Below are 12,959 nucleotides of genomic sequence, written 5' to 3'. Positions count from 1 at the left end.
CTGTCATCAGACATCCATAATAACTGGCAATATGATGCCCACTGTTTGAATACCTCTGCAATATATTTATATAAAACATACTCCTCAGGAAACTCCCCTTTTTCTGCTCAGCATCCTCAGCCCTCCTTAGGAGTTCCAAAATACCTGCTGTGGCTTCCAGTGCTGAAGGACAATTGTGGCAACCTGAGGAAATTGAAGCTAGCCCCTGTTCTGCCCTTCTCAAGGTCGTAATTTACATTCCTACAGCTGCCCAGGATCACAGCTCTGACGCATCAATTTATGAAAGGACTGGGAATTTCACTGTGAAAGGACACACAAAATTAGAACAGCAAAAACAAGATATCTTATAGAGCACCATCGGGCTGGCACACACACAAAAAGATATGATTTATACCTTAAATATGTTTTTAAGTGGAATAATTTAGTAGGATGCTTATTCCTGATGAGAAGCATGGGATGCCAACTCTTTACATCAACAGCAGAGTGAAAAGTAGAGCCATACACTAAGATAAACCCTCAAAAAAAGGTTGCCCAAAATCAACCACAAGATTCACAGTGACACCACAGCAATGCTACACAGCTTACAACAGTCACGCAACAGCATAACAAGAGCCATCCTCATAGGTAGGGTTCTTGCAAATACTGAATCTAAATGTATTTAGTCATTTCATTCAGAAGACAAAAGAAGAGCTTCCCTTGCACTGCACATTATATTTCCCACCCTGAATCATACACTATGTATCCAACAAATATAAATAATTGATGCAAAAAACTTGGAATAATCAACTCCCTTACCCTCCATCAGTTTCTCACTTCCATAGATGTAGATTGTAACAAACAGTTCATGCAATAAATAAGAATTCTACTACACTTAAGTCTTTAAGCAACTCACAGGGTATACTTGCACTGTGTTCAAGTATGAATAGGTACATTTCATGCAATGCATCTTAAAAAAAAAGCTCACCTCTACAAATGTACTTGAACAATATGTACAGATTTGGCATCTATATTTAAAAAATGAAAACCTATTTTAGAATTAACTTTGTCATTAAATTAAATTCTAGCTAGAGTGTTTTCACATCATAAAGTTGCTTAGAATTTTTTACTTTTTTGGCTTTATCTTTCCAGTTCTTGTCTGAGATTGTTTTAAACATCAGTCTATAAATCTGCTGATTACGAGTTCAGACCCATTTTCTTTCCATCTAAACCAGCAAGCACAGAAAATCTACTTAATCACATTATTTTTCCTCAAATCACTCTAGAAAGGAACAGAGCCCCTAAGAACTTTAAAGCGATAGCTTCCACTCAATTCACAATAAGATACGAACATTTGTAGAGTTTGATGGTAGTTTACAGGGTTGGTTTCCCACCCACACCATTTCTTCAAATCAAACATAACAAAAATATAAAGCTAAACATGTTTCAGTGGGAAAAAAAATAAATCTGAAGAACTTAGTTCCATTAGCATACTGAAATCAGGAAATGCTCATTAGTTATAGAATTTAAGAATATTATGCTGTTATTCAGAACACAAAGTCATTAGAAGCTGTATTAATGCCTGTATTACTCTATCTTTCTGGACCTGGCCTCACCTCTGATAACACTGCACATTTCGCCCACTACGTTCCTCTATTCTGCAGCAACATGGTATCTTCTATTCATTTTAACCAGGTCTTACATAAATCAGTGTTCTCAGCCATATCAGCTGCAAGTGAAATCCAGTATGAGATGACAAACAGAAAGAAAATGAGCATGGAAGCTGCAGAAAAGGCAGTCAGGCTCCCTGCTTGCTTTCCTTGCATTTTTCATCCCATACCAAATCCTCCAGGAAATTTTCCTGGAACAAACATGGTTTTCTAAGCTTTCTTCAGATGAAATCTTCCACTTACCTGCTTCTACACTATGTGAGGTTTGTTAAATATGCATTTTTGGGGATCTAAGTGAAAATGGCTGAACTGAACATTGACAGAAAACAGAAACTGTGCAGTTGCCTGAACTGGTTTTTCATTCCAAACAAAAACCGGAAGTTATATGCATGTACCATGTTTTGATATTTGTTGATTTGGTAAAGCACAGCTCAATTTGGAAGCAAAGGCACATACCAAACTCAGAATAAGATTTCAGGTATTTCTTAGCTTCATACTGAATATTCACCCAAGCTACCATAGTTTCTGCAAATTTAGGCCATTAAAAAGGAGCTGAAACAATCTAAATTAGGAACTTTAACAAATAGAAACATCTCACTAAACTAACAGATTTCTAATACATCACACTTAAAAAGAAACCAAAAAAAAGTTCATATTTACATCAGGAATACCACTAAGCCCACACCAATTAAATACACAGCCTTAATATTCTGTTTTTTTATTGTAAAGAATATGCTCAAAAGATATCACATTCCTAATCTTCTCACTATAATAAATTATATTGTTTTATAAAATAAAATATTACAAAATGTAAAATATAGATTTTGTAATTGTAATGGAAAAGATTAAATTCTATACCTTCATGGAGTAAATACAGCAGAAAGCAAAAAGCCTTTTCTTAAGCTCCAGAAATTTGACAGTGACAGCAGAAAGAAACCAAGGCAGGATGAAGATCAATAAGCAAGATAGAACCAGCACTTCTGCTGCTAGCCCGTCACCCACAGTCCCATATATACCCCATGCAATGCTCTGACTGAGAGAATCCACTGACACGTGTACAGTTATATTATTATCATATTCTTGTAACACCAAGATATAAAATACTGTTAAAAATGTTTGAGGAGTAAGTAAATAAAAACTAAGGAAAATATAAACAGACACACAAAGTTAGAACTGCATTAAATATACATTCATTCTTCTAGTAAGAATTCAGCCCAAGAATTCTGGACTGGCTTCTACCACAGCCAGAGCCTTACTGTTGCCATACCCATGCCAAGCAATCTTTGACCCATCAGAGCACTTTTCAAAAATACTGTTGTCACAAGTTATTGAAAATACAATACAAATTACACAGAATAATCCACAAAATCTAGAGAACGGCAGCATCTGCAAGTCATGTTTCTTCAACATTGCACTATTTTCATGAAAAAATGCCATCACACATCCCATGATGTCAAGAAACCAGAAATCCTCTCAAATCCAATGCACAAGAGAAACAAATGAGACCTCACAATTGGGCTTATCACAGCTATCACAGATCTTTCAGTGACTCAGAACCCTTTCAGGCTTATTCCATACAAAAACAATATATATATATATATGTATACACATATATTAAAGATGCACTGAATTTGAGCTGCTTGTTATTGTTGTCCCACTCATGATTTTAGCAAACATGTTTAGAGTTTAGGAAGAAAGCACTACAACCACACAAGCCACTAATTTCCTGCCTAATATCTCTGATGGTATTTGCATAGTACACATTGGGACAGGAGGCAACAGCAGTTTAACGCAGCATTACATAGCTAAACAAGGTTGTAATTTTCTTCTTGTTTGAGTTCTTGTTTGAAAAAGCTGAAGTGGATTTACCTAGGCATGTGCATTGCTACATCTCTCAGTCTTGCAACTGAGAAATTTTCATGTATGGTTCTTACCCTTGAAGGTTTCTCCTTTCCTCATCTCTCTTTGGAAACATGGGCATGGTAGCAATTGGTTGGAGGTTGTACTAGATGATCTTCAGATTACCAGTCTTCTCCTACCTCAATAATGCTACATTTCTACAAACAACAAGGACCACTTTTGTAGTGATGCCTCCTGAACTTCCATTCAGACAAATTCCAGCAATGAAATCCCCAAGCTGCAACATATCAAGCAGTTTCTTTCCATTCCACATGATCAGATTTCCAGTACCAACTACTCCTGGAAAGGAACTTGGTCAAATATCCCACCTGAAGGACTAAGCCTACAATTCCAAGCCACTTCAAAGCTTGTCATAAAAGCCAGAGGTATTACAGGATGTATGATATAACCTTAAAAAAATTTTTGTTTGTTTTTAAGGTGATGTCCTTCCTCAAAAACTCAATCTGCAAGAGAAACCTTTGGTTTGTCTCCTGCCATCTTTTCAACACAACTTACCAGTGAAACTCAGTGGTTTAATTAATTGCAAACCCATGTAATGCACACAACAGGAAACCTCTTGAGAAAATTGCATGGTCTACTTGTGACTGTGAATAAGGGGGAAGGAAACAAACCGGAGCCCACCCTCCTCCTACTGTTGTTTTGTACTGCATTAGGTGCAAAGCTCTTCAAAATCCCATGGAAAAGGGACATTCTTTCTTTTGTTCTCCAAGAGAGAAACAACTGACATACAGTAAGTTGTAAACAAACTAATAGTTCTGCCATTCCTTTTATGTATATTTGGCATTGTTAATTCAATTATGCCTGGGAGCCCTTGCTCATCTCAGCAGCTAACAGAAATTTAGCATTTTTAAACAGCCTCTATTATTCTTATGTCATAAACTCATTTAAAAACATAAAATGTGGTGAAATCATTACCTCCTGTGCTTGGACAGCAAATACAACCTTTCCTTGGGAACAGCCATTTCTTGTTTTTGTGTCCTCAACTCAGAACAAAGAAATCCAAATATTTTGTCCTTTAAATAATAAAGTTCTCATGAAAACGTATTTTCATTTGCTTTAGCTAAACCACATTTCTAGGCCTAACTCATTTGCAGCATCCCTTTAGGGAGCCAAATCTTGCGCTTAAAAGCATTTGTGACTTCAATTTATCCACTGGGTTTCAATCTCCCAATTTTCCCAGAGGATTATGAAAGTCTGCCAATTTAGCTTGATGCATTTAGTCTGTTTACACAAGTTCAAAATACATTTTAGAATAAAACAGTTTGGCTTCTGCTCCCCTCCACCTATTTTTTTTTAAGCCCAAATAATCTGGAAGGACAAGTAGGAACCAACTACTGTCTGCAACACTTAATTAAAGCCAGAAGTTGAGTTTCAGTAAAACACAAGAGATTCACACAACAGTAAACAGTGACTGCTTTTCTCTAATTTAACAAAACACCTGAAATCCAAGGTACATAGGTTGCTCCAGAAGTAATGCCTTCCATTTATTTCAATGGAAACAGATTCAAAGAGCACAGTTACAGTATTTGTGCAAATTCTCAGCTACAAAACACTCTTCTTTAAACACAGTAACCACCATTAGCTATAGATAATTCACCAGGGATGAACAAGAGCCTGCACATTGTGCCTAAAACAATCTGCACCAGCAAAGGTGACCCACTGTTGCTGTCACCACTGCTGAAACGCACCCCCCACTGCTTCACTGTGCCCACATCCACTGTTTGGCCTCTCTAAATGTTCAGCAAGCCTCGATGAATGCCAGTGGGAACAAGGTTTTCCTCATGGAGAAATTCAACAACACACCTTTGTTTTATGTACCCTTCTGCATCACACTCCACTAGATGCCATTGTGTCAGAATGCCCCTCTGCTGCCATCTGTCACGTGTCAACAAAATGTAATGGAATATTGGTGGGAAGGTTCAACATCTACTACCATACTTCCAACATTCACCTCTGCTGTTGTGGGTCAATATAATAAAGGAAGCATTACTTTTGGAGCAGCTCTTGTACATGAACTTCTCTAAAACATACCGTCAGTTTTTCTACAGTAGAACTATGTTGCTACATCTCTTCCCCTTTCGTTACATTTTTAGTTCACAGTAATGTCATAAACATGTACAAGCTACCCTAGATAGCTAAATAAAACTTAGCTAAACAAGGAGTAAGGCTACTTCTACATGAAGACAGATTTGCACTCACTAAAGCATCTTGCCTAAAGACTACAAGATCACACATTCAAACAGAAGACATCACAAAGAAAGTAAATGGATTGTCCAGCACTTACTAGAAGAACCAAAGTTGTTGCTGTTCCAAATGAAAAGCAATATCTTACAAAGTAGAACAGACACTAAAAACCAGGAGAGCATTTGAGAAAATAGCAGTTAAAAAACATCAAAACACAGCAATATTTCGCAAACAAGTTAGGCTGAAACTATTGAGGATGAACAGAAAAGGCAACCCACTGAGAGACATAACAGTCAAAAAACTCATTAAGAAAATCCACCTCATCCAATCAAGTGAGAAGTCTTACAGCATAAAGCTTGAGAAGCAAATTGCTACATACCATCAGTGAATATTCTATTAATAGTTGGAACACTGAGTCAAAAGAAGAGAAAGAATATCAAAAGTGAAAAGAGAAATGTTGAATAAAAGTAGGAAGTGATAGGGGAACGGGAAAGAAGACAGAAGAAAAAACAATGTAGAGAAAAACATTTCACATGTTCCAAGATATAGCCATAACTCAAAGTTTTAACCTCTCTGGTACCTCTTCACAACCCAGACCTCCATCAGCTGCACCTTCTCACTGCCACTGGCTGAATTACCATCCCAGGTTGCAGGCTTGCCCATAAATCAGAGCGCACACGTGTGATTCCCAAAGATGTCTGCAAACCCTCAGAGGAGCCCATACATCACCCCCGTAGGGCTTCCAGGTGTCCCTCATTCAGCACCTCATGAAAGAAATCCCCATAACACCAAAGTTCTGCATCAATTTGACCTAGCTGGTGAAGCAAAAAAAAAAAAAAAAAAAAAAAAAAGTAACAACTCCTCTTAAAACTCAGCATGTTTGTTTACAGAGAGGAAAAACAAAGCAAGCAGAGGCTCCACCTGAGCTCAGGAGCAACTGTAGAAAGATTTATTGAAAAGGAAGTCAGTGAAGCTTATAAAAAGCTGTTTATCAGGTGATTCTGATCTGCTAAACAGAAGAATCTCTCTACTAGAAACAGTAGCAAGAACACAGACCTGCACTGTCATCATACACACCATGTGTTACAAAATTAATTACTCTATTACATTATGTCTGGGTAAAACAGGAACAACATTCTTGGCCTTAAGATTACATTCATTAAGGACTAGATTTAGCAAGGATCTAAAAGGGAAAAATAACACACTTCAATAATTAGACACCAGAGCTAAGGAAAGCAACTACTTTGAGTATATATACTTTGAGTATACGAGGAGTGACAAACAGAATCTCCCTGCGTGTTACAATTAGCAACCTAATATTGTTTAACAAAAAAGAAGTGGAAAAAAAGAAAAAAAATTGTAAGGGTACCGTTCTTCACAAATTGCACCACAGGGTATGAAGCACAGGAAAAAAGAATATCCTTTCAGATGAGGATTTTCAGGCAAGAGAAAATTTGTCAAATAACTACACTGTCCATATAAAAATAAATATTCTATTAGAAAGTGTGAAGTACACAGCATAAGGCTAAAAATTATCCCCTGCATCCCAGACATTAAGAGCCTTTCTGCAGCAAGGAGAGAGAAACTTTCTCACAGATTCTCCCGTGTTTGAGGTTTATGGTTTCTTTGTTCAGCTGGCAATGAGAAGCAGGGCTGCTGTGTGCTGCCCATGCAGCAAGAAGGGCCACCAGAGAGTTCTCACAGTAAGCACTGTCCTCCTGACCACCCTCGTGCCCCCAGTACCCGTCACAGCCATCCTTCTCAGGCAGAACGGATCGATGTCCTGCCAAAAGTTTTGTTTCCAGGAGAGCTAGCATGCTGACAACAGCACACAGCAGTCCCAGGAGCAGAGCCCAGTGAATCAAGTTGAACTCATTGTCTGCAGCCTATAAGGGCAACCATAAAAAAACAAAACTAGACCAAATAAACAAGAAACCCTCCAACCTGCTGCAGCCAGTCTCTCCACAGCACTGCTGGGCTGGGGGGGCATCTGCAAAGCCAGAGCCTCAACAGGCACTACAGACTTTCCACATCACAAGAGTCTCAGTACTTATCCAAAACAGACCCAGAACAGCTACAGATATTTTTTTGAACAACTTTAAAACAAACCTGAATTCAAATTGAGAAAAAAAAAAAAAAAAAAAAAAAGAATCTGACCTCTATGCCACTTCTTCAGTAAGATGTACTGCAGTAAAAAGCAGTACACGCAGTCACAAAACAACATGCAGATCCCACATAAGGAAAATCTTTTTTCATTTCTCCAGCTCCCCCTCATGTAGCACCAACAGAAGAGCAAAGCTTCCCCCCTTAGTCGTACCACTCTCCTGTTTTCCTCTGAAAAATAATAATTTTAACAAAAAGCATAAACTGAACCACAGAGGTTTTTTTCTCCCTTTTAATCCTGAATTATTTTGCCTCAAACTTAAGAGAGGAGTGATTTAAATTTCTCTGTGAAAATATTTTCAATCATGGAGAATTTTGCAGTAAGAACTACATCTAAGCTTCCCACAGCCTCCTACAGTTCGTAAGTTGTGAGCTCTTTATTTTTATAAGTTACTGTCCTCCCACAGACCTCATTGCTGGAGAGAGTCCTACAACACTCTTCATGCCACATTGTTATCATTCTGGTGACAAACTTGGAAACAGACATACTCTTTTTAAATGTATCTTATGAAGGCTTCCACATCTTTAGTTACAATTGGTTATTGTTACAGAGCTCAACAAGCTGAAGCTCTCTCAGAACAGAAAACAATGCAACAGCTACAAACAGCAGAAAACTGTCTGTCAGAGAACATCCCATGGCTTACTCTTTGTTGAGCTTAAATCTAGTGGGATTTGAAGGACTTTGTAACTTAGCCAACTAACTGCAGATATAAGAGGGGTATTAAATACATGGATTGAGAATTGACCCAGAGAGGTAACGTGGTGGCAAATGCTTAGTACTAAGACAGACCTTCCAGCTAGAGGCAATAAGAGAAAGATAGTGATAGGGCAAAGGGGGACAGTTTTGAAATGAAAGTGGGAAGATTTACATCAGATGTAGGCAGTGAGGCAGTGGCACAGCTGCCCAGAGAAGCCCCATTCCTGGAGGCATTCAAGGCCAGGTTGAATGGGGCCCAGGGCAGCCCTGCCCAGAGCACTGGGGTAGAACTAAACAGTCTTAAAGGTCCAACCCAAACTATTCTGCTATTCTATGATTTCTTGCACCAAAGAGAGTATCAGTCAAAGAAAGTTAAGATTTGGGCCCAAGAAAGGCATGTCTCTCCACACTCTGGTAGGTTTAACAATACAGTAAAGCCAACCTAAGGGCTGGCACGCCTCTCCAACCCCATAATAAGCCAAGTTATGGACAAACCCCTAAAACATATGGGCAAGCAGGAAGGCCAGAAGTGACTATAATGTTGAATGCAATATGAAAATTAAAATTAGAAGACCAGTAGTTTTGCCAACAATGCAGTTTTACAGCCTTCTGCTGGGTCACCAGTTCTCATGAGCAGCAGCATGACAGTGGAGAAGATCAGGGCAGTTGTCTGCACCATGAAAAAGAGAGATGGTAAAAACAAGGCAGCGCCTGCTGTCAGGCTTGGCTGTACTATTTCTCACACTGACTTTGTTTGCCAGAACTACATTGTCCTCTTCTTTCAGTAGAAATAATAATGCCTTCTTTCCCATGAAGATGCTGCCTCTGGGTTACTTCGATCAGGACCCCAAGGCAGAAGAACTTGGCAGACCCTTACCAGGCACCACACTGTGCTTGTGTCATGGTGAGAGCATGAGGCACAAGCCCAAAAGCCCCATCCAAGTCCCTGGACCACTTGCTCCTATTCAGAAGCACATTCTTTCACCTCAAGGGATGAATCTGAAAAAGCAGATGACCAGAATTCACCAAGTCCTTGATTCATTGAGGCTCCAGTGAGTGCTCTGTTAGAAACACTTAGATGTGAGATGTGCCAGTTCTATCCAACCTAACAAATGGGACTTAGTAACTGCTTTGCTACTAGTGATATTCAAAACGCACTCAAGGCCCAATTAATGTGAAATAACTCAGTGCTTTAGCAAAAGAGCAAGCCAATACTTATCTCAGCTGTGGAACTTAACTCATAATGCCTAATTTTATTTATTTATTTTTACTGTTTACAGTAAGTGGATGGCTCCACTCTTGACACGGTGCTACACAAGCACGTCTTAAGCCAACAACCAAAACCATTTTTTAAATTACACATGAAATGGTTTCTTTCATCTCTTTATTCTCATAAAAGTTTCAGCATGGAAGCCAAAAGAAAACAGCTGCATGAAGTATTTTGGACTGCAGGAGACATGCAAAAAGGTATTTCTGCCTGTGCTGGAGGGCACAATCTGTAATAACATTTTGCCTTCCAGATGATGACAGGAGGCATTAAAAGGACAACTTGCTCCCTAATAAGCTTGCTTGACTGGTGAAGCATGCACATACAGAGATAGCACAGTTTTGCCAACAATAATGGCAATTAATTTTTACGTTTCAGTCTAAATTACATTAATTTATGGCCTTCCTAAAAGGCGTTTAGCAGACAGCTGATTAAATTCAAGCCATTAGATTTTAATTAGAGATGTTTAAAAAAAAAGTCTCCAAACAACTCGCACATCCTTGTGCATGTTACATGCTTGTTAACAGCAGCAGCAAACAAGAAGTGATTACAAAGCACCAAGCAGACAGCACGGCTGAACCTAGGAGCACAGGGACATACAGAGCACTGTGTGTTGGAGCCTGACACTTGGGACATGCTCTCCCAGCCCACATCCAGCAAACAGTATGCATCAATGCTTACTACAGAGGCAAAATCAAAGGCTGACTAACAATACCACTACATACACTTTAAAAGATTGAGCTAAACTTAACCCTCATTAAATTCTAATAAAATCGCAGGGCCTGCCTGACCAAACAGTGAAACAAATTAGAGGTCCAGATGGAGTTTCCCTTAGTAAGAGGAGTGAGATGCCCTGAGTAGGCACTGCCTCCACGCGCAGCCTGAATTGCTGCCCTGCAAGTGGCCTCCAAGCAGGAAAACACTGCTTCATTATTTCAAAATAAGTGTTGGGGTTTTTGCCCCCCCCCCCCCCCCCCCCACCCTTCCAACAGTTATTTCTAAATAAGGACCTCATACTCGCTGAGCTAAAGGCACAGGGGCACCCTTTGATATGGTGATCAATTCCACCACTGGGTAAAGAGGTTCATAAATATTAAGCAAGGTATATTTGCATACATCACCCAAAGGCATAATTTTCCCAGTGAAAAATGGGAATAGAATACTCACAATTCCTCCCCATGTCGCTTTTTGATCAGGAGATATGAAATGATCAGGAAAGTTACTTAGGCCAAGAGCCAAGTTTTATTAAAAAGTTTAAAAAATAAAATAAAATAAAAGTGCACTGTTAATTATAGTGCACCAGTTTGGTTTGGACAGGTGCCCAAAACACAGGAGCAGACATTTCAAAAACCTTAAAGGCTAGGATCACACTCAGCACTATTCAAATGAGTCAACTTTTCCAGAAAATCAAGCACTATTCCCTATTATTACAGATTTCACCCAAGCACTGTAGAATTAAGTAGAATTAACTCCATGCCATTTTTTAGAGGGGCGGATTTATTCTCCTGCCAGAGATGGAGGGGGACTGGGCGCTGCAGTGGGTGCAGCATCATTGGAGCAGGCACAGAAGGGCTGCAGGTAGGCAGTGCACTGCTCGGCATCCTGCGAATTAAATAGGCAGAGCTGTGCCATCGAAATATAAATAAGGATGCACGCGCTCTACAGATCTTGAATTTAGAAATAAAGTCAGGTCATAGTTTCAATCGGGATGGCTTCACGCTATATGCGAGTTACCCTCCGTAGCACTCGGAAAGAGGCTGCTGGAATGTTTCGCCTGAAGTACGCTGTGACAATTTGCCATCGTCTTTAGCGAAACCGAAAAGAGAGCAGGCTGCCAGCTTCCCGGGCGGGTTGAGGCGGGTGAGCGATAGATGTTTCGGGTTTGGGCGCAGCGCAGCACGCCGAGCGGGGGCTGCTCCCCAACGCTCCGAGCAGAGCGGTGCCCCGGGAAAGCGGCCTCGGAGCCGACCCGGGCTGGGAACAGCGGGCACCCCGAGAATGAAGCCGTCTCGCCGAGCTCCGGTTGGCCGAGGTCCCTCCGCACCCGGAGCAAAACTAAAATGATATTAAACACAACGAGCCAGCCAAGCCTAAGTAAGTAACTCCGGGGAAGCGCAAGCCCTCGGCGAGGAAAGAACAAAGGAGGCAAGTGCAGCCGGAGCTCTCGCAACAGATGGTTTGAAGCTGACCAGATTTCGCGCTGGCATCCCCTCCCTCCCTCTCCCTCTCCCTCTCCCTCCCTCTCCCTCTCCCTCTCTCCCTCCCTCTCTCCGCTTCGCTTCCCTCCCCTCTCGCCGCAGCGCGGGCGGCGTAGCGCGCTCAGCCCCGCGTCGCTCCTGGTTCCAGCCCCGGCAGGCGCTACCCACATCCCGGCGCTGCCCGGGCTCCCGGCCCGGCCGCAGGTGCGCGCCCCCGGTCCCCGGCCTCGCGGCGGGAGGGCGGGCTGCTGCCGGCAGCCAGGCTCGCGCCGTCCCGTCCCGCCCTACGCCCCGCGCTCCCGCTTAGCCGCTCACCCAGGCTCCCGGCGAACCCGTCCATTTTGTCCCGGGGAAGGCTGGTGCCGCAGCCCGAAGCGAAGCCGCTGTCGCCGTCCGGGACAGGTTCATTCACCCGCGGAGCGGCGGCAGCGGCGCCGCAGCCCGGCGCTCATCAGCCGCCCGAGGCAGCGGCTCCCGGCGTTCGGCGGGGAGCGGCTCCGGCTCCTCCCGCTGCTGCTGGTGCCGCGGGGCCGCCGGCGCTGACCGGCTCCGTCGCTGCGCCGCGACCCTAGCGCGGCTCCGAGTGCCGAGCTCCTCCCGCCGCCGCCAGCGCCGCCCCAGCGCCCCGTGCTGTCGTGCTTCCGACTCCGCCCGCCCTGGCAGCCGCCGCTTCCCCTGCAGGCGGGACGGGGACGGGGACCGGGCCGCCCCCGCCGCCGGCAGCACCGCGGCTGCCCACGTCCTTGCAGCCCGTATGCCTGAGGAGCGGCACCCGCAGGCTCTCTTGCGGGGCGTATGCTCGGGTCGCGTTCAGGGCTTGGTACGGTTTGTGAATCTCAGCTGAGATTTCCTTAGGTTTCTATGGAATCACTGGTACAGGCTAC

General features: G+C 42.4%; 1 protein-coding gene across 1 annotated transcript in view; it reads right to left on the bottom strand.

Annotated features, from left to right (window-relative positions):
- Positions 1 to 12,602, bottom strand: part of EML4 (EMAP like 4) — a 146,319-nt gene extending 133,717 nt beyond the window's left edge. Inside the window, exon 1 of the mRNA XM_065753119.1 lies at positions 12,391 to 12,602. Within this exon, the coding sequence (XP_065609191.1) occupies positions 12,391 to 12,415 (25 nt within the window). The 5' untranslated portion in view covers positions 12,416 to 12,602. The remainder of the gene's footprint in view (positions 1 to 12,390) is intronic.
- Positions 12,603 to 12,959: the final 357 nt, after the last annotated feature.

This window comes from Cyrtonyx montezumae, unplaced genomic scaffold (assembly GCF_038088225.1).
Source record: "Cyrtonyx montezumae isolate F1298 unplaced genomic scaffold, pur_monq_1.0 scaffold_0, whole genome shotgun sequence".
NCBI classification, from domain to species: domain Eukaryota; kingdom Metazoa; phylum Chordata; class Aves; order Galliformes; family Odontophoridae; genus Cyrtonyx; species Cyrtonyx montezumae.
The sequence above is the reverse complement of the archived record's forward strand: the minus strand, read 5'-3'. Positions and strand labels throughout refer to the sequence as shown.